The following is a 25,018-nucleotide window of genomic DNA, read 5'->3' on the forward strand; positions in this document are numbered from 1 at the left end:
TGATTACGCACGCTAGCGTGCTTCTTCCATGTGGGCTTTGTTGCTTCTGGGCTAGCTGGCTGCTTGTTTATCAAGCCTTTAAGACCCTAGATGCTATATCTTTTGATGGCCAGGCACCATCAGTTTTCTTCATCACATTTGCTTATGTACCCTCTTTGTCTTCAGCGATTGTGTCGGGAAGGTGAGGAACATAGAATGCCAGTTTAATAGAACAAAGTGTTCTTGCATTGAGGGAGTACTTGAGTAGAGGCTCAATGTCCATCTGCTACCTTAATACTAAACCTATAAATATATGTGCATTGATCTATTTCCCTATTGTCATATATAAATGTATTTTCATATGTAGATGCCTGTATTTAGACCTCTATAAGTATCTTTTGATTCCTGGTTTCTGCCTTTATTTCCTTTTACTTTCCTCTTGTCCCACTATTATGTTCAGCCTTCATTTGGGTTTCAGTAATTCCTGAGTTACAATGCCCTTGATCAAGCCCTACCAGGCCTCCTACACCTTCCTCACCATTGATCGTCTAAGACTGCTGAGCATGGAGAACAACAATATGTGGGAACTGGCCATGCTGGCAGGCAGGCTGTGATGTTCGCAGCAGACCACACAGAGACTCCTGGACAAATGCACACCAGGACTACGGTGGAGCCTCTCTGCCACCACAGCATGACTAAATACATCCCTGAGTCGACTTCACACGCGTGACTTCTCTGTTTCTTAACGTAAAAATCTTTATGGCTGCTTCAGCTGAAAAGGTGATCAGAGATAGTTATTCCTGCCTTGACCCACAATTTCAAGAAGCACCCTGTGTGTGAAAGCGTAATAAGATGGGCTCTTGGTTCTCCAGCGAGCAAAGTGGGTTTGGGGCAGTGCTTTTTTGGCTTCTCAAGAGTCTGTTTTGTTTCTTGTAACACATTTAATTTGGCAAACTTCTCTTGTCAGTCTTCCAAGCCCTCCATTTTATTAAGCTTTCACAATCCCCAAATAAAGCTATTTGGGGAGATTTCCAGAGTAAGTCAAAGAGACTTAAGGTTTTAAGTGGTGCCTGGCTAAGAGCCTCAATGCAGCATTTCCAACTCCGTGCTAAAATGCTCACAGAGTCACAGAAAAACCGATTAAGAACCAAGGCTGACAATCTAACACCAGAATCTTGAAAGAACTGACACTAATGATAAAGCAGATGGAGCAGGATTCTGAATGACCTACCATGCCCATCCCAAGGTTGGCTCCACAAATTGGACAACATCTGCAGATACAAAGATAGTTGTACATCCTTAACAAATGTGCCTTGGCTCAGAAATTCAGGCTCTGACTCCCCATAAAATATACACTCTTTTCTACCTTGTGTGCCTTTCCGTGAGTTGCCCAGAGTTTTGTGATCCTGCCCTCGTCCCTACCTGGTATCGTCACACCATTTTTCTACATTTAGGCAGATAGACAAAAAATCCTAGGGAGGAATTTGGGAAGAGGTGAGGAGATTATGAAAGAGAAGACAGGGTTGTTGCACTACAGGTTAAGTAAGGAGTATTAGTGGAAGATCTTAGAAGCACTGCATTCTGGGAGTTGTAGTTTTCATATATTACAACCATAGTGGTCCCAAAGAGATGGTGTGTATTTGCAAGAAAATCCATTGGGACATTGAGAGAAGACATTAAAACTTTTATTTACCTTTTGGTTTTGTGTTTTTAAAAAAACTATGAATAAATTAAATGGTTAATAATACACCAAAACCTCAAACTCATTGCTGTCAGGTTGATTGTAACTTAAAGTGACCTTTTAAAACAGAGTAGACCTGCCTCATAGGACTGCTTTCCAAGACTCTGAGTCTCCATGGAAGCAAGCAGCTACATCTTCACATCTTCCTCCCTCTGAGGTTCAAACTGCTGAAATTTTACTTAGCAAACAAGTGCTTTAACCATTGCTCCACTAGGATTCATTAATTTATCAATATTGGTTCATTCATTGCAATAAACACACTGTCCCCAATTCCCTGCCATCAAATTGATTCTGACTTACAGTGGTTCTATCTAGAGTTTCCGAGGCTGTATCTATTCGTGGCTCCAGGAAGCCTCATCTTTTGCAGAGCAACTGGTGAGTTTGAATCAACAGCCCAATGCCCAAGGCACAGCTCCACCAGGGTTCCTTAAATATGCCATGCTGAGCATGTACACAGTTCATAACAGGGGAAACCAAGTGAGTGCAATGGGAACTTGATATCATCTTCTCAAAGTTTCTGGAAACCTAGAGTTATTATTCTAAAACATAAGTCCTATTAAACATACCACTTGGGGTGGGGTGGAAGAAAGGAAGTTAAGGCTTATTAAGATTGGCAGTGACGTATGTCAGACGGCTGCTGACACTTCTTGTAAAGGCAGTGAAACTGGGAGGCGCACAGCATGGAAGGTTGATGGCGGCACCTTCCCTGGATCATGTGTCCTTAGCATTTGGCATACTGCAGTTCGGACATGCTCGGCTAAGTGGATACATGGACGACTACATCCAAGTTTATGTAAGCTAATCTTTCCAAAATGGTATGTGGGCTTGAAAAATTGCTGCCAAGAGAATGTGGACCATGCCCAAGGTTAGTGACTAACAGGAACATGTCAGAACTGATACTCCTCTTATTCCTGATAGGGCTACCGTTTGGTCACATAACAAAACAGTGACTCCCAAGAAGATTATTTGCGCTAGGAACTTATTGCCAACATTCTTCATGACAAAGCCTGACCTTTATGTCTATGCCTTTTGCCTTCTCAATCAAGCAAATGTGATGTGACTCGTAGGGACGCTAAGGGATGGGTTGGAATTACTCCTGTAGGTTTCTGAAGTTGTAACTCTCTAAGGGAGTAGAAAGCCTCATCTTTCTCCCCCAAGGTGGCTGGTGGTTTTGAATTACTGTCCCTGTGCTTAGCAGCCTAAAGTATAACCCAGTGCATCACCAGGCCTCCTGCCTTTTGCATTTCTTTACTGCTCACTGCTCATAGTGACCTTACACAGCAGAGTAGAAGTGCCCTGAGGAGTTTCTGAGACCGTGACATGTTGCAGGAGTAGAGAGTCTGTCTCTCTCCCATGGAGCAGCTGGTGTTTTCCAACTGTTGATTTTTCAGGTAACAGTCCAACTCTTCACCACTAAGCCTTTTGCATTAGGTAATTAAATATGAAGTGATCACCATTAGCAAGGTAGTTAAAACATATGCTAAAACACACATGAAAACAAATCTCTACAATTTTCTCAGTGATGTTAAAAGCCAAGCAGTTTTCCATCTTGGACATCACACACACAAAATAACCTTCACTGAGCATGCTGATAAATAGTTAGAATCCTCTTTTGAGGTTTGTGACTTAATACATAAAGACAAAAAGTCATATGCTGTGTGCTTTTCCAGGCATCGAAAAACCAACTGAAATATTGATTATAAATTGAGAGACAAACTAAAATGCACTCGCTTGGCAGAAGATATTAGTATAAAACATGAAAAGAAATATTGCCAAAGTTTTAAAGAACAAGTAGAAGAATATATTACACGGTGGGGGCAGGTTTCTATGTTGGGTTGCCATAAGTTATGGAATTCTCTAGATTTGGTGTCAATAATGAAACACACGAAGGTTTCTTTCTTGTGAGTCTCAAGAGCACATGTATTTTCAGGATCAAATTACTTTTGAAAACTTACTGCTTTGGGGGGACGTTGATACAGACAGAACTGTTGCTGGAGAGATGTCCCTGACTGTGGCGAAGAAAGGTTTCTGAGGCAAAGTTACAAACTGCCACCCATCTGTCAGTGTGTTGCACTGCAGTGGCTTCTGTGTTGCTATCATGCTGGAAGTTATGCCATCATTTCAAATACCAGGAGGGTCACTTGAGGGTGGGAGGTGGTGGTGGTGGAGATTTTAGCAAAACTTTTAAATTAAGATGACAAACAAAGGCCTAGTGACTTTATGGCCCGCTAGATATTGACTGATATCGTACTGGAAGATGAGCTCCTTATGGTTAAAGCACTCGAGATGCACCGCGAACACAGCAATGGACCCGAGCCAATCAGCAATTGTTCAGGATGGGCCTCTTTTCATTGTGCTGCACTCAGATTGGCCAGGAGCCACAACAATGGCTAATGGTTACAGAGGTGGCACTTCCCTCATACACAAATTGTCCTGAGACACAATTGCAGCAAAGGAGCTGAGGCTAGAGCGGTGCCGAGGACGGCTGTGGGCCTTCAGAACCATTCCTTACACACGCACAACGACCATCACTATACGATGACTACTTTTACAATAGAAGGTTTCCAGCGAGATGGGTTTGAGGATCAGGATGTTTTGCTCCATACAGCTGTCATCCATCACAAATGGTGAAGTGTCTGGAAGAACTGTTGTATATAAAAATGATCCACTCCTTTTTTTCTTTTTCAAAATACGGATGCTGATATTTTGTGTGTTTATCTTGGTGTGGTAAAGGTAATATTTGAAAAACAAACAAACAAATAAACAAAAAACCCAAACCGTGAGCGTGCCGTGGGTCACCTCTATAATATCACAGAATCAACTTAGTTTTTAAAAAACATACTTGGCATTTAGTTGGCAGTAATAAATGGGGGCTCTACCAAATGGAAAATGAAAAAGGCACAAGAGTAAAGGCCACAGAGGTAAATACAAAACCTTCAACCCCAAAACCTTGCAGTCTGAGTAACAACAAACACCACCCCGGAGAGTGTGGATACAGAAGTAGAGATGCAAAAGCATAAAGAAGTACAAGGCAAAGCAATGCTCTCTTCTGGTAAATGGAAATGGAGTATATCAAAACAGTAAGACATGTGCAAGAGAAAACCCCCTTCTCCCTTGAGCCGGTGAGTGGTGAACTAGGGTCTCTAAGTGGCGGTGGGTGTTTTATCACTGGGAATACTGGCCTCCTTCGTTCTGAGAGAGAAAAAAATGAAAAACAATTCCTGAGCAATCAGCTCCGAGGCGTGGCTTTACCTTAATCCGTCCCCAGAGGATCACTTGATGTAACAAACCTGTGAAGGGCTACAACCATGTGGATTCCGTTTCCTCGCAGAAACATGTTGATCCCAAGGGCAGCTGTGCAGTTCCTGGCCAGATAGACCTTGGAATGTGCTACCCGGAAACACTGAGCGGTTTGGGAGAGTTTGGCTAACACAGTGTGCGTCCAGATCCTCCTGTCTGGATGAAGCATGCGTGCAATGGAAGGGGAGCAGCAGTCCTGACAGGGAACTCCCCCGAGGAGAGTCAGCTGCAGCCAATGAGCCCCACCTGAGAGACGGTGACTCGGTGAGTCGGGAGACAGGAGGCAAACTTGCCTGGTTGAGTCAGCGCTTCTGCAGAGATGTCAGCTCAAGAGGACACCCTTTCTCTTCTCCCTACCTGCCTCATTTAAATCGTGAAGCCAGAACAACACAGGAACCACGGGCTCTCCTGTCAATGGAATTTTACCACAATTTCTTTCCCATTTTTTTTTTCACCTGAAAGAGTTGGGGCCAATTTCCTTGAAAGGAAGTTGCCTTGCATTTGAATCAGCCACTTTTGCCTCAACATAACATGCACGATGCATAATATTAAACCCACCACCGTAGCTACTGTGAATAGTAATGAGACATGAAACTCAGTGGCTGTCAGGGTGATTCTGATGTGTACTATTCCACAGGTCCAGGTAGACCTGAGTGAGCTCTGTAGGATTTTATGGGAAGAAGAGACAGGGAAACTGCTCTTCCTGCTCTTTCTCAATCATTTATTTACTTCTTCTCCTTTATAGACTTGCGTGTCACCTCCTTTGCACGGCTGTTCCCAGATGTTGGAAGCCCTGTGATCCTCCAGCTCAGCTGCTTCATCTGTTCTACTGTCTCGTTTTCTCCCTGTTTATTCGGCCCAGTCAGTCCAAGGATCTGTGGCTGGAATGGGTAGCAGGGAGGTTTGCTCGCCCCCCCACCCCCTCCAGGAATGTGGCTGGAATCATTCCTGTATGGAGAAGCACAAGGCATTCTAGAAGTTGTCCACCATCAGCGTGGGAGAGAGACACTTGATGCCACAGGTAAAACACGCATTTCATCGAGACCCAGAGTCCTTTGAATCACATAGAAATTCCGTCCTTCAGTGCAGCTTCTCTGACTTTCTTTGGGTAGCCAACACCTGTTCCTAAGTTAAATGCCTATGTTGTTGTAATGTTTATCATGGCGTCTTTGAATTCTTACCCATGTGCTGATTTTCATCCCTAGATGGTGAGTTCCCACTATGTAAAATAAAGTATTCAATTGACCTCTGCATTGCCACTCGTACCTCAGTGTTTGGTACATGATCGCTTCTAAAAAACATTTATGAAATGAACGTGAAAAGAGTAGGAAGTGAACACAAACAGATATTGGTACACGTTTTTTCGCTGCGACATTTTCACAGCAGCCAAAGTGTCCATTAACAGATGGCTGTGCCAGCCTCATGTGGTACATAAGGAACTGCGACTCACTCACCAAGAGAAATGAGGTCCCAACTCATGTGACAGCACCGATGAACCGGGACAACATGATGCGGAGAGAAAGGTCAGCCACCAAAGGATATATTTTCTATCGTCTCATATATAATGGAATAGGCAAAAATATAGAAGCTAAATGATGTTTGTGTGGGTGGGGGTCTGCAGAAATGACTTCCAGTGCAGAGGCTAGAGAGTCTATTGAATGGTGGTGGCATCATTCTGAAAAGGCTAGGGATGATGCTGGACAACATGAAAATGAGATGTAATGCCCCTCCATTCTACTCACACACGTAACATTGATTTGTTGGCAAATGTCGTCTTATGTGTATCTGTACTACAATATTAACAGGAAAAAAGGGGGAAATGAAGGATGAAAACGGAGTAAAGATTGTAAGGAATGCCAAAGCACGTGGGGGAAATGTCTCAAACAACGAGTCTCCTCCTGGGATGAATGATGGCTGGCTTTACTTGAAGGGCTAAATACTTTGTCTCTGATTTAAAACAAAAGGCATAAAAACAGTTCTTCTGCTTCTTGGCTTTCCCTGTGCCTCTTCCTTAAGTCTTTGAACAGGATGTTCATTGAGAGTACGTGAGGATTTTGAGCCCGACATGCTGTTCTCCAAAAGACATGACCCTGAACGGGGAGGGCTCTGTGATGGCTCCAGGGCTGCCTGGGAATGCTGCTCGGGGTGAGTCTCTGCAGGGAGGAGACCGTCTTTTTTGCTTGCGGTTAGGTGCTGTGCATACTTGGCAGGGTGCAGAGCAAAGAAAACGGAAAGCGTCCCCAGTGAGTAAGAAAGGAAGCCTGAGAACTTTGTGGAATTTCCATCCCTGCAGGTTCTATAGACACTGGATTTTAAATGTTGATATTACTTTCCCAAACGAGCGCAGTGGCTTGGCAGAGAGTCATATGACCAAGCAGGCTAATTAGAGAAACAGCTCATGTAAAATGCTGGTGAACCAAAACTCCCTAAAAGGAAAACCAAATCACTGCCATCGAGCGAATGCTGACTTAGAGCGACCCTACAGGACCGGGTAGAAGTGCCCTGTGAGTTTCCGAGGCTGTAACTTTTACAGGAGTAGAAAGCCTGGGTTTTCTCCTGGGTGGTGGCTGCTGGTTTAGAACTGCACTGTAATACTAAGAGTAACGTGATGGGCAGGGATTGTCAAAACGATTTGCACTATTCCTTCATGCTTGGTTTTTGAGAGCATGCTCTGGATTTGTAGAACTGCCCAGGAAAGGTTACATGCTGTTGCAATCTTGAAGCCCCTCCGCTGACTGATCTCAGGTCCACCTTCCTTATTCCCTTCCGCTTTCCTCCCCCTCGTGCTCACAGTGTGTCTTGACACCTTATTTAGGAGCCAGGAGACTCCCAGCTGGAAGTCCATCTAGACCAGCCCTCTCTTCCTGTTTGTCACGATCCCAAAGTCTCTTTTGCCCCATTAGACCCTCATGACAACCTCTGCTACCTTCTTTTACTTCATCTGAGCTGGACACTAAGGGAAATGAAGTATCATTGAGTTCCAGAGCCTACCAATAACTGTAAAGTTGGCACAGCCTAGACTGGTGCTTTCAAACCACGGGTCTTGTGGTTAGCAGCCCCAAGTGGAACCACCATGCCACCAGCTCGCCTTTCTTTATTATTTTTAAAGATCATTTTATTGGGGGCTCTTACAGCTCTTATAACAATCAGTCTGTCAATCGTATCAAGCATATTTGCACATAGACTGGCATCATTATTTTCTAAACATTAACTTTCTATTTGAGCCCTTGGTATAAGCTTCTCTTTTTTCTCTCCCACCTTTGTGACCCCTTGATAAATGATAAGTGATTATTATTTTCGTAGCTTACACTGACAGACCAGCTCTCCTTTAAATGAACTCATTCACCTTAAACATGCAGGACCAGCAGGCAGCTAGTGCTCACAGATGCTCTCCAGGAGAGTGTTGGAAATGAGAGGAGGTGGGAACGGTGGTAAATTTCCGTGTTGTTAGCGGCCCCGGAGTCCTGAAAGGTGGTGTGTCTTTGACCTGTTGTGATCCAGAGGTGGCTTGCTGGCTGGTTTTCAGTACACCTCCAGACCTCTCTTCCTAGTTTGTCTGTGTCTGGAAGCTCTGCAGAAGTCTGTTCTGTATCATAGCAGCACACAAGACCGATGGTGGTAGCTGTGCATGACATGTCTTGTCGGGAACTGCACCAGGGTCTTCTGCATGGGAGAGAGGATTCTGCTGCTGAAGAATTATACTAGGGAAGCCGCCAGGTGGACTGCTAGTTGGAAGCAAATCACAGCAGAGAGTAAAGATGTCAGGCCAAACACTGTTGTTGAGAAGGTTTTTGAAGAAAGGTCTTTTCTGTGGTACTTAAAATTATACCACACACATTCCTGTCTCTTTTGTCTCTTTGTATGTTTGACTCTAACCTAACAGGCTCAACATCCACCTCAAAGCAAAAGGGGCTTTTTTTGCTTCAACAGGTATCTCTGAAGATTTGGGGCTCACTGCTCAGGAGCCACCACTTCCTTCTTTGGCAACTCCCCACTGAGCTTTCAAGGATCCACTCCCCTGGAAGTACAGCGGGGGCTCTTTGGCGCCTTGGCGATGGTCTACTCTTTAAGAATGCCAGGACCTTCTGAATAGACATATCCATGATCATTATTAGGCAAGTTACTCTGTTTTCAATACATTGTCTCTTTACCGCACCCTCTCCCACCTCTACATGCTAGCAGTTTATGCAAAAGATGAGTTTTCTAGGCAGCTCCACCCTTTCAGCATTGTGCACATTAGTCCACCGTAAAAAAAAAAACTCTGTCGGTGTCACAGGCTTTAAGGGTGAAGAGACCAGTGCTTTTCAATAATGTAGATGAATTCCTTCCATGTCTCTACATACAATTTTAATCAAACACACTCTCGGAAAATGGAATGGTTTGGGCTCCGCGGGATCAGGAAAAGCGTTTTCATGCTTAAATAGTGCCCGAACTCTGTAATAGATGCACCAAGCCCCCAGAGGCTAGTTTTATTCACTAACACTGTAGAAACCCAATGCCTTAGAGTTGTTTCTGAAAAAAGAATCTCACCTGCCAAATTAGACAATCATTCTTCAGCTCTGCATTTCCTGACAAGGAGGTGCCTAGCAAATGTACTGCCGAGGTTTCCACTGGGTTGGAGCGCAGTCTTTCAGAGACATGCCGTTTACAGAATACTCTTTTTTAGCTGTTGATTTGCTAAAGATGCCGCTGAATGCACTCACGCAGACACATTTTGAGGAGACTTTTCAGCTGCCAAGATTATGGCTGCTAGTCACCTTGAAGCCTGTGCTATCAGGGCGCCAGTGGGAGACACGGATGGGCCTAAACGACATTTTCTCATTATTGATTTCATGTGAACACCTGGGCCATGTCTACCAGATGTAGAAGTAGGTTATAATTGGTTTCTCAAGTGCAGCATAAACTGGATAAATCACTGCATATATTTAGAGTCATTAACTCTTTTCCTTCACAACGAAGTCATCTTGATTGTTAGCATTGCCCTAGCCTGAAAATTTTATTTTAAACTCATGGAATTTAAGGTTTAGAATAATAAAATAGATTCTAAATTCAGTTCTCTTCTAATGCAAGGTTGCTATGCGACTATACACACAGTCACACACACATACACTCAGACACACACAATTAAACCTATCACCATCAAGTCAGTTCTGACTCAATTATGTCACTATCTAGGGTTTTTGAGACTTTAATTCAATTTGTATATATATAATACTTTTATTGGTGGCTCTCACATCTCTTGTCACAATCCATACATTCACCTATCGTGTCAAGCACATTTGTACATTTGTTGCCATCATCATTTTCAAAGCATTTCCTTTCTACTTGAGCCCTTGATATAAGCTCCTCATTTTCCCCTCCCTCTCCTGTTCTGCCTCCCTCATGAATTCTTGGTAAGTTATAGAATATTATTTCCATATCTTATATCATACTCTGTTTCCCTTCACCCACTTTTCTAGTGTTCATCCCCCTGGGAGGGGGTTATATGTTTATCCTTGTGATCAATCCCCTCTTTCTGCTCCCACCTACCCTCTCCACCCCACTATCATGACCTCAATTCTATGTTACAAATTTGACTAGAATTGAGGTCATGATAGTGGGGTGGAGAGAAAGGAAGCATTAAAGAACTAGAGGAAAGCTGTATGTTTCCTTGGTCATTGGTGCTATACTACACTCTGACTGGCTCTCTCTTCCTTGTGACCCTTCTGTAAGGGAATGGCCAATTTTCTACAGATCGGCTTTGGGTCTCCACTCCTCGTGTCCCCCCACTCTCATTCACATTGATATGATTTTTTGTTCTGGGTCTTTGATGCCTGATGCCTGATCCCATTGACACCTCATGATCACAAAGGCTGGTGTGCTTCTTCCATGTAGGCTTTGTTGCTTCTGAGCAAGATGACAGCTTGTTTCTCTTCAAGTCTTTAAGACCCCAGATGCTATATTTTTTGATATCCAGGCACCATCAGCTTTCTTCACCATTTTTGCTTATGGACCCATTTTGTCTTGTGTGATTGTCTTGTGAAGGTGAGCATCACAGAATGCCAGGTTGTTTTAGTCTGGGTACATTACAGAAACAAATCCACTGAAACTCATATGTATAAGACAAGTTTAATATAAAGGTTAAGTGCACATCAATAAAACATCCCAACCCTGTGCTGCCCAAGCCCACAAGTCCAACATTAACCCATATGTCTGACACCAATCCACAAAGTCCTCCTCTATCTCACAAAATGCACACAATGAAGCCGACTGCAGGAGGAAAGCCAGATCATGTAAGCATCTCAACACTGGAAGGGGTCTCCACATGGCTGTTCCAGCACCCAGGAATGCATCAGGGTAGGCCCATATGTCTTCTCCTCAGGGATATCTTGTAGGAAGTGAGCCTTGCCAGCTGAAGCAGGAACTGGCTAAGGCAGCTGCACCCTGGTTCAACCATCAGGAAGCAAGAGACCTGAGAACTAGAAAGGCGAGACTCACTGAAGCATTTATCTCTCTGCTCTTCAATTAAGCCCACATGTGTTTATTGGCCAGGTTGGCACAATAAACTTTAACTCACAGGTTATTAGAATAAAGTGTTTTTGTGTTGAGGGAGTACTTGAGTCAAGGCCTAGTGTCCATCTGCTACCTTAATTCTTAACATATAGATAAAAGTACATAGATCTACTTTCCTATGGTTATTTACAAATATATTTACATATATACATGCCTGCATTTAGACCTCTATAAATGTCCTTTGCCTCCTGGTTTTTTCCTATATTTCCTTTTACTTTCCTCTTGTCCTACTATCATGTTTGGCCTTCATTCAGGTTTAGTAATTCCTTGCTGTACATTGCCCTTGATTAAGCCCCACTAGGCATCCTATACCCTTCTTTCCATTGATTTTAGTTCACTTGTTGTTCCCTTGTCCCTGGGTTGGTTACTCACCCACCCCCATCCTTTCTCCCACCTCCCCTTCTCCCGTGGCCCCCTGGAACCATTAGTCCCATTGTTTTTGTCTCTGAATTGTTTATCCTGTCTAACTTATCTAGATAGACATGCAGAGACATTAAGCATAAAAACCAGGAAAAGCCAAAGGAAGTCAAAACCAACACAACAACAAAAACAAAATAACAACAACAAAAAGAAAGACAATAACAAAAAAAGAAAAGCCTATAAATAGTTCCAGGTCTGTTTTTTGAACATTTGGAGTGTTTTCCAGTCAAGTCTGATAGGGTGCCACACTCTGCACCAAAGTCTATACTTGGTAATTCCTGGGGATTTCATCACCCCCCCCCCCACTTCTGAGACTTTAATTCTTTACAGGAGAATACAACCTCATATTTATCTCATAGCGCGCCTGGTAGGATTGAACCACCTATGTTGCAGCTAGCAGCCAAATGCCTAAGCTACAATGCAACAGGGCTCCACATATATAAGTAAATATATTAATGTGTGTATATGTATATGTATATATACATCCTGTTTATATTCACATGTCAGCAAAAGAACATACTTCTGAAATCTTCTCACTGAAATTCAGAAGAAAATCACACTTATTTTTTTGCCTCCTAAAACTTACAAACTTTGGACATATTGTCAGGAGAGACCAATCCCTGCAGAAGGACATCATGCTTGGTAAAGTGGAGGAAGAGTAAGAAAAAGGAAGTCCCTCAACAAGGTGAATCGACACATTGTTTTTCACAGTGGGCTCAGGCATAAGAATGATTGCGAGGATGGCACAGGACCAGGCAGGCCTCCTTCTGTTGTCCACAGGATCACTGTGGGTTGGAAGTGACTTGGTGGCACTTCACAATGACACTCAAAATGTGACTGAGGAGGAGCTGCTTTTTTGGAGTGCAGTGAACCATGGTGGCACAAATGGAGTGGAGCTTGTGGGGGTGGAGCCTTCTGGGTCTTCATTTGCTGATGGGGAATAACTCAAGATAAAAAAGAACAAGCTGCAGAAATCTGCCAATGATTGGAATGCGGAATGCATGATGCCTGAATCTAGGAAAATTGGAAGTCATCAAAAATGATGGAATGCATAAAGATCTATATCCTAGACATTTGTGAGCAGAAATGGACTGGTATTGGACATTGTGAATCAGAAAACCATATGATTTACTATGCCAGGAATTACATAATCACAAAGAATGGTATAGTGTTGTCAAAAAGGACATTTCAAAGCCAATCTTGAAGTACAATGCTCTCTGTGATAAGATTATACCTATTTTCCTTCTAAGAACTCCAATCCATACAATAATTTTGTAAATTTATATGCAAACTTCTAAGCCAGTGATGAAGAAATTGAAGAATTCTACCAACATGTCAGTGCAATCCAGATGTATTGATAATTAGTGGCAATTGGAATACAAAAATTGGAAACAAAGAAGGAACAATAGTTTAAAAATATGGACTTAGTGATAGAAATGAAGTTGGAGATCATATGATAGAATTTCGTAAAAGCAACAGCTGTTCATAGCAAATAAGTGTTCTCAACAACACAAAAAGGCCACTATACACATGGATTTCTCCAGGTGGAATACACAGAAATCAAATGGACTCTGTGCCAAAAGACAATGAATAAGCTCAATATTAGCAGCTAAATCCAGACCAGGGCTGACGTGGAAGAGACCATCAATTGCTCAGACATGAAGTCAAGTTAAAGCTGAAGAAAATTGAAACAAGCCCACAAGAGCCAAAATATGACTTGACTCTATCCCATCTGAATTTTGAGAACACCTGAAGAATACATTTTGGACATTGAACACTTATGACAGGAGCCATGATCAGGTGTGAGAGTACATCAGGAACATCATTCATGAAGAATGCAAAAGGTCATTAAAAATACAGGAAAGTCCGGAGCTGAAGGAGCCATGTGGAAACCCCTGCCAGCACTGAGATGCTTCCACCATCACTGGCTCCACAAGACTTGCTATCTTCCTGCATTTGACATAATTGCATGTGTTGCACGAATCTGAAGAGGAATATATAGATTGGTATCTGACATATGGGCTACTATTGGACTTATGGACTTTATCTGGACTGGGCTGGGATGTTTTCTTAATGTACAAGTACCCTTTGATATAAAGTTCTCTCTTACACACACACACACACTCATACACACGCACACAAGACAGGAAAGAAAAAGAGATCAAAGTGGATGTCAGAAGAGACTCACAGTGGCTCTTAATTGTGGAGTAGCTAAAGCAAATAGAAGAAAGGATGAAATCAAAGAGTTATACACAAAATTTCAAAGGGCAGCTCAAGAAGACAAAGTAATATATTACAATGAAATGTGCAAGGACCTAGAGTTAGAAAACAAAAAAAATCAATGAACAGGTTCGGCATATCTTAAACTGAATGTCCTCAAGAAGAAACATCAAGCCTCGAATTGCAATCTTGAAAGATTCTATGGGCAAAATATTGAACGATGCAGGAAGCATCAAAGGAATATAAAAAGGACACAGAGAGTCACAACTAGTCGATACTCCACCATCTCAGGAGGTAGCATATAAGCAAGAACCAAGGGTGCTGGAGGGAAAAGTTCAAGTGGCAATAAAACAGCTCCCCCAAAGGGTCCAGGAATTGATGGAAAACCTATTGAAATGTTTCCACAAGCTGATAAAGCACTGAAACTCCTCACTCGTTTATCCCAGGAAATTTGGAAGATAGCTACTTGGTCAACACTGAAAGATATATATTTTTATGGGTATAAGAGAATGCTCAAATTAAAGTACATTATCCCTGTTATCACATGCAGGAAAATTTTTGCTAAAGATCATCCAACAACGGTTGCCACAGTTCATTGGCAGAGGTCCAGGTTAGATTCAGAAGAGGATGTGGAGCAAGGGATATCATTTCTGTGTCCGATGGATCTTGCCTCAAAGCAAAGAATATTAGAAAGATATTACCTTATTTACTTGTGTTTTTTATTGACTATTCCAAGGCATTCGACTGTGTGTATCAGAAATAACGATGGATAACCTTGAGAAGAGCAGGAATTCCAGAGCACTTGATTGTGTTTCTGTGAACTTGTACATGGATCAAGAGGCAGTTGTGTGAACAGAACGATGGAATACTACATGGTTTAAAATCATGGAAGGTGTGTGATAGGGTTATGTCCTCTCACTATACTTATTCAATCTGTATAGTGAGCAAATCATCAGAGAATCTGGATTCTATGAAGAAGAATGAGGCATCAGGGCTGGAGGGGGGCTTATTAAGACTTGTGATATCAAATGACACAACAAGGATTACTGAAACAGAGGAGGACCTGAGTCACTTGCTGATGAAGATTGAGGACTTCAACCTTCAGTATGGATTACAATTCAATGTCAAAAAGACCAATATTTGCACAACTGGACCATTAGGTACCACGATGATATATGGAGAAAAAGTTGAAATAGTCAAAGATTTTGTCTTGCTTAGATACGCAATCAATGCTCATAGAAGCAGCATTCAAGAGATCAAAATACTGGTTGCCACTAAATCCTAGCCCCAATTAGTTCTTACATCATGGCCCTACTCAATATTTGTCCTCAGGAAGGGAACACAGTAGACATGGGTGCTATAGCAAAGTGTGGTGAAGAAACTAGATGGCGCCGTGCTGTCAGAAAAAATAGTGTCGGGGTCTTTGAAGGCTGGTTTCCAAACAAGCAGTTGTATAAGTGAGATGTCAACTAAGTCCACATGGAAGAAGCACACCAACACCAGTGACTGAAGGATTGTAAATCATATAATCCAAAGTGAAAGAGGGAATAGTATCAGAGCCTAAATTATGAGATTCTGGTTTGCAGAAGGCTGTGGATGAATGTGGGAACCCAACATACATTTGTGAGATCTACATAGGAAATAATTCTCTGGTGATTTCCCTCTATCCATAATAGAGAGAGAGATGGGAAGAAACTGGTTACCAAACAGAGTGCACTGAAGAGATGACTATTGAAGATCAAAATGAGAAACCTGACTAGCTGAGTTAAAACCTTGCCAGCTGATCCCCCCTCGACTGCACTTTAGGACTGATGTGGTTTTCAACATTTTCTGATTTTTTTGTTTTTAATATTAGGATTTATCTCGGTGGTGACCCTCTTGAATTTTTGTTATATGATTTTCTATCTTTCAGTATATGAAACCAAGGATTGATGAATCTGTAGTCAGCAAGGAGAATAAGGGTTTCTGGGAGTACAGTGGTGATGGTGGGGGTGGGTAAAAGGGAGCTGATGTCAAGGAGTTCAAGAAGGGGAGAATGTTTTGAAGCTTTCTGTGGTAGCAATTGCACAATACCGCTTGATGTGATTGAACTGTGGAATGATACAATGTCTGCTCTCGATCTGAATAAAATTATTTTGGAGAAAAAAGACTGTTTTCACAAGGTAAATCTGCTGCACAAGACCTCTTGAGAGTATTGAAAAACAAGGATGTTACTCTCAATGTATTTGAATTGTGGTGCTACTAAAAGGACAAACCGACCTGTCTTGAAAGGAGTCTGGGCAGAGTGTTCCTTAGAGGCAAGGAGAACAAGGATTCCTCTTATATTCTTTAGACAAAGTGGCAGGAGGGACCTCTCCCTGGAGAAGGACATCATGCTTCGCGAAGAGGAGGGACAGCAAAAGAGGCAAGCCCTCAAGGATGAATCAACACAGTGGCTACCACAATCGGCTCAGGCTAGAGACAATTGTGAATGCGGATGGTTCAGACTGTGCAGTGCTCCGCTCTATTTGCAAAGGATCACTACAGGTCAAACTACTCGATAGCACCGAACAACAACAATAACAACAAAACCCCAGCTTGTCCCACGACGACACGAGTCTGTAGTGAGCCCGATCCAGCATGTTCTATTTCATTTCATATTCACCACCGCTGATAATAAGTGATGTTTCCCCTGCATGTTAGAGATTTGGGTCTTGAAGCACACAGCTATGAAATGACGTATTCAAGAGGAAGCGGTGAACAGGAATTTTCCTTAGGAACCTGTACTTATACGCCTTGTGCTACCTAGCCCTGGGTGGAAAGTAAGGTCCCTAATGAACAAGGGGGGAAATCATGAAAAAGCCCCACACTAGCTGAGGTGAGACGCTAAAAGATGTCTTAAGAAAGGCAAAAGTCAGAGAAAAAGATGTAGGGGTGAGATAAACAAAACGAGGAAAACAAAAAGACCAACGTAGAACTGTACTAGCAGCGGGACTTCTCACTGCGTTGTGGGACAACTTTGGTCATCGGGAAGCTGGTTGCTGTTTGCACCACCAAAGATGGCTGCTCTATTTTCCACCACATCTACCAGCTCTGCCTGGGACTTCAGCCTTCCCCAGAGTGGGGGTGGGTGGCACTGGGCCTTCCATCACCCCAGGAACCAGCCCAACCCGACTAGAGTCACAGGGGCTCTGGCTCCTTTATCAACAGCCAGACACAACCCTCATCCGGCATGGGGGTAGTTTCTCCTGGGGATCCTGTAAAGTGATGGCTATCAGTTGAAAGCAGCAGAGTTAATGTTGTATCATTTACCATCACCAAAATCTCTTCCCATGCTTCTCTCTGATTTTATAATAGTCCGGAGAATAATGGAGATGTGTGTATAAACCCACTTCAGATAAATTTATATTAGGCTTTGTCTTCAAATTACCTTACCTCTTAATTGAAGAGATCATCTTAATCAACTATTCTTAAAGGTAAAAAAAACCAATTATTACTGTGAAAATTCACTTACTTTTGTTTCAAAAAAGCCCTTTTGTTCGTCTTTATTTAGTCTCGACCTTAGAGTTGGAAACCCTGTTACCCGTATCAGTGTCAATATTGATTTACATTTTACTGCTTAAGAAAAGTCTTTGTTCTAGTGTTAAGAATTATTCTCACAGTAAAAGCTTTCTTTTGTTTATTGCTATTTCCGTTCTCTTCTTGAGGATTAGGGGCGGGTGGAAGAATGCTTTCTAAATGAGTGAACTGTTGCTCTGTTCATAATTTTAACAAAGTGCCTCATATTTTAATAGGATATTTTTTCAGCAAGTGTTTTAATAAAATGCCGTGTAGCACTAATTGTGAGAAGCAGATCCTTTATTTCTGTGACTTCATGAACACAGATTCAACTCAGCCAGCAATGGTACAAAGGGCACTCAGGCTGCTGACTGGGGTTTGCTCATGGATTTGCCCAAATACAGACCTAAGGAGTACACATTGGTTAGTGTCTTGCCATTAATTGAGTAATTGAATCTTTGAACTTGACCTCAAGACATAAATCATTTCAAATGTTAAAAAAATCAAAATAATACTATCAATGGAGCAAAAATATTGGTAATTATCATATTTAATCATAGTCTGGAAAAAACAGATTATATGAATGATATAAACTGTTATTTTGATCACTAGCATTAGGATCTATGGTATGACTTGAGAGTCTTTCATTACAAAAGAATTAAAATATATATTAGTTTTAGACTTTACCAAGTAGAAGTTTACATTTTTTCTGGTCTAATTTTTAAGTCTTTTCACTGAATTGATTCTGGGCTTGGGCCATGGCTAGGCTAGCCTTTCCATTCTTGATTTATTCAAATATCCAAATGTATTCTCCTAGGAATTCAGTGATTGTCACCTTTATGTTTGTATTCTTATCTATTTAAAACAGTCTAATAAAAGAACTCTCTTACATGTTAAAAAGCAAAGATATCTTCATGAAGACTAGTGTTTGCCTGCCATCAGCCATGACAGTTTCAATAGTCTCAGGTACACGCAAAAGCTAGGAAATGAATAAAGAAGACTAGTTGAAGAATTGATGCATTTTCATTATGATGAAGGTGGGCAATATTAAATATACCATGGACTTCCTGAAGTACAAACAAATTTGTATGTCAAATGTGCAGTGAAAATGCTCCTTAGAAGTGAAGGATGGTGAGACTTTATTTCACATACTTTGGACATGCTTATCAGGAGGGACCAGTCTCTGAAGAAGGACATCATGCTTGATAAAGGGTCAGCAAAAAAAGGAGGAAGGCCCTCATAGGGTCTTGATTAACACAGTGGCTGAAACAATGGGCTCAATCAGGAGTGATGGTGAGAAGGGCCAAGGGCCAGTGGTGCTTTGTCCTGTTGTACACTGGGTCATAGAAGCCGGAACCAACTCAGTGGAACCTAACAGCAAAATAATAACAAGGAATGAGATAAGGGGAGGACTTATTTAACAGTTTTATTGGCATATATTCATATATCATGCAATTCAATAATTCAATCATATTAAGAAGAGATGTACAACCATCACCATGATCAATTTTGGATCATTTTCTTCTTTCTTGTATTTATTGTTATCAGTTCCCCCATTTACTCCCAACACTCTCTGCCACACACCCAAGAAACACTCAATCCAGTTACAGTCTCTATAGATTTATCTATCCTAGATTTAATATACAGAACAACAGCCAAAAAACCCAAAGCAACTACAATAACAAGGTAAAACAGAAAAACTTCCATTGAAAAGAAAGCAAAAATATTAGGAACTAGACCAAACTTTTTAAAAAAATCATTTTATTGGGGGCTCATACAATTCTTATCACTATCCATACATACATCCATTGTGTCAAGTGCATATAAACATTTGTTATCATCATCATTCTCAAAACATTTGCTTTCCACTTGATCCCTTAATATCAGCTACTCATTTTTCCCTTCCCTCCGCACTACCCCCTACCTCATGAACCCTTCATCATTCACAAATTATTATTATTTTGTCATATGTTACACTGTCCAATGTCTCCCTCTGCCTTCTTCTCTGCTGTCCATCCCCCTGGGAGGAGGATATATGTAGATTCTTGTAATCAGTTTCCCCTTTCTACCCCACATTCCCTCCACCCTCCAGGCATCGCCACTCTCATCACTGGTCCTGGAGGAGTCATCTGTCCTGGATTCCCTGTGTTTCCAGTTGCTATCTGTACCAATGTACATCCTCTGGTCTAGCCAGATTTGTAAGGTAGAATTGGGATCGTGATAGTGGGGGCGGGGAGAAGAAGTATTTAAGAACTAGAGAAAAGTTGTGTTTCTTTGGTGCTATACTACACTCTGGCTCATCTCTTCCTTGGGACCCTCCTCTAAAGGTATATAAAATTGTCTCCAGATAGGCTTTGGGTCTCTACTCCACAACCCCCCTCATTCACATTGTTTGATTTATTGTTCTGTGTCTTTGATGCCTGATACTTCATCCCATCAACACCTCATGATCACAGAGGGTGCTGTGCTTCTACCATGTGGGCTTTGTTGCTTCCCAGCTAGATGGCTGCTTGCTTATCTTCAAGCCTTTAAGACCCCAGACGCTATATCTTTTGATAGCCGGGCACCATCAACTTTCTTCGCCACGTTTGCTAATGCACCCATTTAGTCTTCAGTGATCATGTCGGAAAGGTGAGCATCACAGAATGCCAGGTTATGGCCACCTGTTCTGGATAGCAGTCAACAGCTTATTCTCACATTACGCAGTTTCAGTCTGAAGTCCAAGGAGTCAGCTTTATTTTTCTTTCGAGGAGTACCCATTTGTTTGCAAAATTCATGGAGCAAACTACCTTTTCTCCACTGATACAGAGTACCTTTTTATGAGATAAAGCTGTCAATGTGCTTGGCTATTAACTAAACGACTGGAGGTTCAAGTCTGCCCAGAGACATCTGGGAATGGCAATGTTCTTCTGAAAAATCATCCTTTGAAAAAATGGAGCCTAGATGTTTATATTTGGACCTCTTTTTGAGTTCTCTTAATCCATGGATCTATGGCCAATGGACTGATGGCCAGTGGACTGATACAATGGGCCAAACCTGTTTCTATGACTAAAATGTCATTGGAGCAGGGCCACACCCATGTGTTCATGCTGCTTATGGCTGCATTGGTTATAGTTGTGCTAGTACTGTTCATAAAGCCTAAAATACCAACTTAGCCATTACAGAAAGTGGTTGCCATGCCCTGTTCTGATGCGTTGATCAGAACCACAATCACTACAGATGTATAATACACTTAAATTCTAGTGGGCCTAATATTTTCTATTCTTCTGTCCCAGATTCTTCCCTAGGTATTCTTGCTTGTTTTGTTTGTCCCCCCCCCATATACATTTAGTATCAGTTAATCTGTTATCTGTATATTTCAATTGGTATTGCTTTTATTTAGGGAGACTTGATTTATTTATTTATTTTAATTTCTTTTGAGACTTGATTTATTTACGAGGCTATGTCTTTCAATTCAGGAACAGAGGATTCCTTTCCATTTGTTTGTATTTGACCTTCTGTAATAGCGCAAAGACATTTTCCCACACTTTACTTGCACATTTCTGGCACAGAACTAACAGAAAAAAATTATATTTATGATTACACATTTATTATAGCTAAACACTGCAATGTAGATCAACATAAAGAAGAGACAGACAGGGTAAAATCTGGCAGGGTTTCCAATGCAAAGCCCCTGTGTCCTCCCCCAAAGTGTACTCCCTCCCATGATGTCTCTCATTAACCAGGAAGTGCAGGGATTCGTGTCCAGATCCTTTATTGGGTACATTAGACGGGCATGATGGATTGATTCACGTCGATCTCTTTGTCTAAGGTCAGGTGATTTCAAGCTACTGTGGTTTTTCTGATCAATTCAGGCCATCATTTGCACAAATATGCAGGTGTTCTTTAGATAAGCCAGACTCACCCATTGATTTCCCTTGATTCAGACACAAAATCTACTCTACAGAATAGACAGCTCCTTAAGGTTTCAGTGACTATAAGTCTTCAAGGGAGCAGACTGGTGGATTTGAACTATGAACCTTGTGGTTAGCAACCCAGTGCTTAAACCACCACATTATCAGGGCTATTTGGGTTAGCGAACACCTCAGTTACTGAGGAAAAGCTGAAAGTTTAGTGTAATCCCTTAGGAAATGTGAAAAGACCCCATTACTTTAGGTAAAGTTATTTATATGATGTACTGCCTCAAGTAGCTAAGACATCGGATGCAGATGAAGTTTAGAAACATTATTGAGTATCTGTTATGTACCAGTCTATTTAAATGTGAGGACTAAGAGACAAGGATAAAGACATGTTTCCTGCACTAGGAAAGGAAGAGATCTGTGTGAACAAGTCAGTGCACTGAAGCGTGGTGCCCTCTACCATAGACATACACAGTGATGCGGGAATGAATGCTCAAAAGTCAGCCAAAAAATGATTCTTAGACAAGCAAAGAGTTGAGTCAAATCTGGTTGGTTTGTCGATGCTCCTCATATGGATGAATGGCAGGAAAGTGTAGTGGGTAAAAGAGGAAGGCATTCTGGGCAGCGAGATCAGAAAGATCAGCAAACAACTGAGGTCAGAAATAAGAGAAACTAGGAACATTACAGGATAATGATAGACTATTAATCCGCCATGGTTGGTACAGACTTGGTGACTCATACATCTATACACTATTTATATATAGTCATTGTATATATGGCATCTGTTTCTTATCAGGGACCTGTTCTCCTTTACCATGCTTAATTTTTTTTTCTTTTAGAAAATATATAATCAAACAGAGGAGCCTTTGAGTCTAGGATTACTAACTGCAAGGTCAGCAGTTCAAAACACCAGCCAATCTGTGGGAGAAAGATGAGGCTGTCTACTCCTAAAGATTCAGTCTCAGATGCCTTATATAGGTTTCATATACATGATGATGTAGGGTTTCACACACAGGTTTCTAGAGAGTGGCTATGAGTTATGCTTGGGCAGAACAACAAATGACACTAGGACCTGGCAGTGCTTTGTTCTATTGCACACAGGGCTGCTATGGGTTGGAAATGACTTAAGGGCCCCAAACAATGAGTCCAAATCAACATGATGGCAGTAGTTTGAGATTTCAGGATCATAAAGAAGAAGAACCCAAGCCCTAAGGATGATATTCCTGCTCAGAGCAGCCAATGCACAGAGAGGACCATAGGGCCAGCCCCACCACAAGACAAGATGTCCCTCACTGACCCATATTTCTGTGAGGGACAACACTGGAGGCACAGTGTGGGAATTGTGCCCAATCTGACCCCATCACACTTGGGAGAAACACTAAGGGAGTGCAACAGAGCAGCAAGGGGAGAAACACTAAGGGAGTGCAACAGAGCAGCAAGGGGTGTAAACCAATGAAGTCCCCAGGGAAAACCAAAAATAGACTTTGGGGCCAGGGCATGGCACCTCATCAGATTGGACATGAAAACATGCTTAAAGGCCAACAATCAGACCTGGAACTTTTGTGGGGTTTTCTTTTTCTTTCTTATTTTCAGTTGTGGTTGTTTGTGGTTTTTTGGTTTTCTTTTGTTTTGTTTTGCTCTGCCTTTTTTTCATGCTTATTATTGTCTCTGCATGTCTATCTAGATAAGATAGGATAAACAATCTGGAGTAGAAAACAATGGAACCGAGGGTTCTGGGGAGACATGGGAGAGAGGAAGGCGGGGAAAGGAAGTGGGTGTTAACAAACCCAGGGACAAGGGAACGACAAGTGATCTAAAACGAATGGCGAGGTCATAGGATGCTTGGTAGGGCTTGATCAAGGGCAATGTAATGAAGAGGAATTACTAAAATCTGAATGAAGGCCGAACATGATAGTGGGATAGGAGGAAAGTAAAAGGAAATAGAGGAAAGAACTAGGAGACAAAGGGCACTTTTAGAAGTCTAAGTACAGGCATGTACATATGTAAATACTTTTATATATGATGATAGGGAAATAGATTTTTGTATATATATATTTATATGTTAAGTATCAAGGTAGCAGACAGATATTGGTTCTCTACTCAAGGACTCCCTCAACACAAGAACACTTTGTTCTACTAACCTGGCATTCATGATGCCCACCTTCCCAATACAGTCACTGAAGACAAAATGGGTGCATAAACAAATGTGATGAAGAAAGCTGATGGTGCCCAGCTATCAAAAGTTATAGTGTCTGTGGTCTTACAGACTTGAAGGTATACAAGCGACCATCTAGCTGAGAAGCAGCAAAGCCCACATGGCAGAAGCACACCAGCCTGCATGATCATGAGGTGTCAATGGGATCAGGTTTCAGGCCTCAAAGACCCAGAACAAAAAACTCATATCAAAGTGAATGAGGGGGAGTGCAGAGTGGAGATCCACAGCCCCTCTGTAAACAATTGGACATCCTCTTACAGAAGGGTCACAAGGAAGAGACGAGCCAGTAAGGGTGCAGTATAGCGCTGATGAAACATACAACTTTCCTCTAGTTCTTTAATGTTTCCTCCCCACCCCATCCCCCACTATATTGATCCCAATTTTACCTTGCAAATCTAGTTAGACCAGAGCATGTACACAGTTACAGATCAGAGCTGGAAACACAGGAAATCCAGGACAGATAAAGCCCTCACGACCAATAATGACACTAGAGATACCAGGAGGGGGAGGGGGAGGGAAGGGAGAACAGATCACAAAGAACAATATAAAACCTTCTCCCAGGGGGATGGACAACAGAAAAGTGGGTGAAATGAGATATCAGTCAGTGTAAGACATGAAAAACAATAATAATTCATAAATTATTAAGGGTTTGTGAGGGAGAGAAGGGAGGGGAAAATTGAGGAGCTGCTACCAAGGGCTCAATTAGAAAGAAAATGTTTTGAAAATGATGATGGCAGCAAATGTACCCATGTGCTTGACACAATGTATGTATGTATGCATGCATGCATGTATGTATGTGTTGTGGAAAGAGCTGTATGAGTCCCCAATAAAATGATTTTAAAAGAAGAAGAACATTAAAAGCACCTGCAATTTTTTTTTTCGTACAGTTGGTCCTGGAAGCGTTTTGCTTCACCTCTCCCTGCAGTTTTCATGGGTTCTCTACACATCCCACACTAAGTCATTACATACAGATGCAGTTGTGCTTACAACAGTATATCTTAATCCTTTTTCCTGGACCCCTGGTATTCTTTTATAACCGGAATTCACTTTGCCTTTTATTTGGTAAGCAATAAATATCCATTGCTGAAATTAGAAAATACAGGTGTTATGAATTGAATTGTGGCCCCCTGCCAAAAGATGTGCTGTAGTCCTAAC

At 41.8% G+C, this 25,018-nt stretch overlaps 1 protein-coding gene across 1 annotated transcript in view; it reads left to right on the plus strand.

Annotated features, from left to right (window-relative positions):
* The first annotated feature begins 2,411 nt into the window (after nucleotides 1–2,411).
* LOC142455460 (acyl-coenzyme A diphosphatase NUDT19-like) overlaps nucleotides 2,412–25,018 on the plus strand; it is a 141,659-nt gene continuing 119,052 nt past the window's right edge. Inside the window, exon 1 of the mRNA XM_075557205.1 lies at nucleotides 2,412–2,513. Coding sequence (XP_075413320.1) covers nucleotides 2,412–2,513 — 102 coding nt within the window. The remainder of the gene's footprint in view (nucleotides 2,514–25,018) is intronic.

Source organism: Tenrec ecaudatus, chromosome 8 (assembly GCF_050624435.1).
Source record: "Tenrec ecaudatus isolate mTenEca1 chromosome 8, mTenEca1.hap1, whole genome shotgun sequence".
Taxonomy (NCBI): Eukaryota; Metazoa; Chordata; class Mammalia; order Afrosoricida; family Tenrecidae; genus Tenrec; species Tenrec ecaudatus.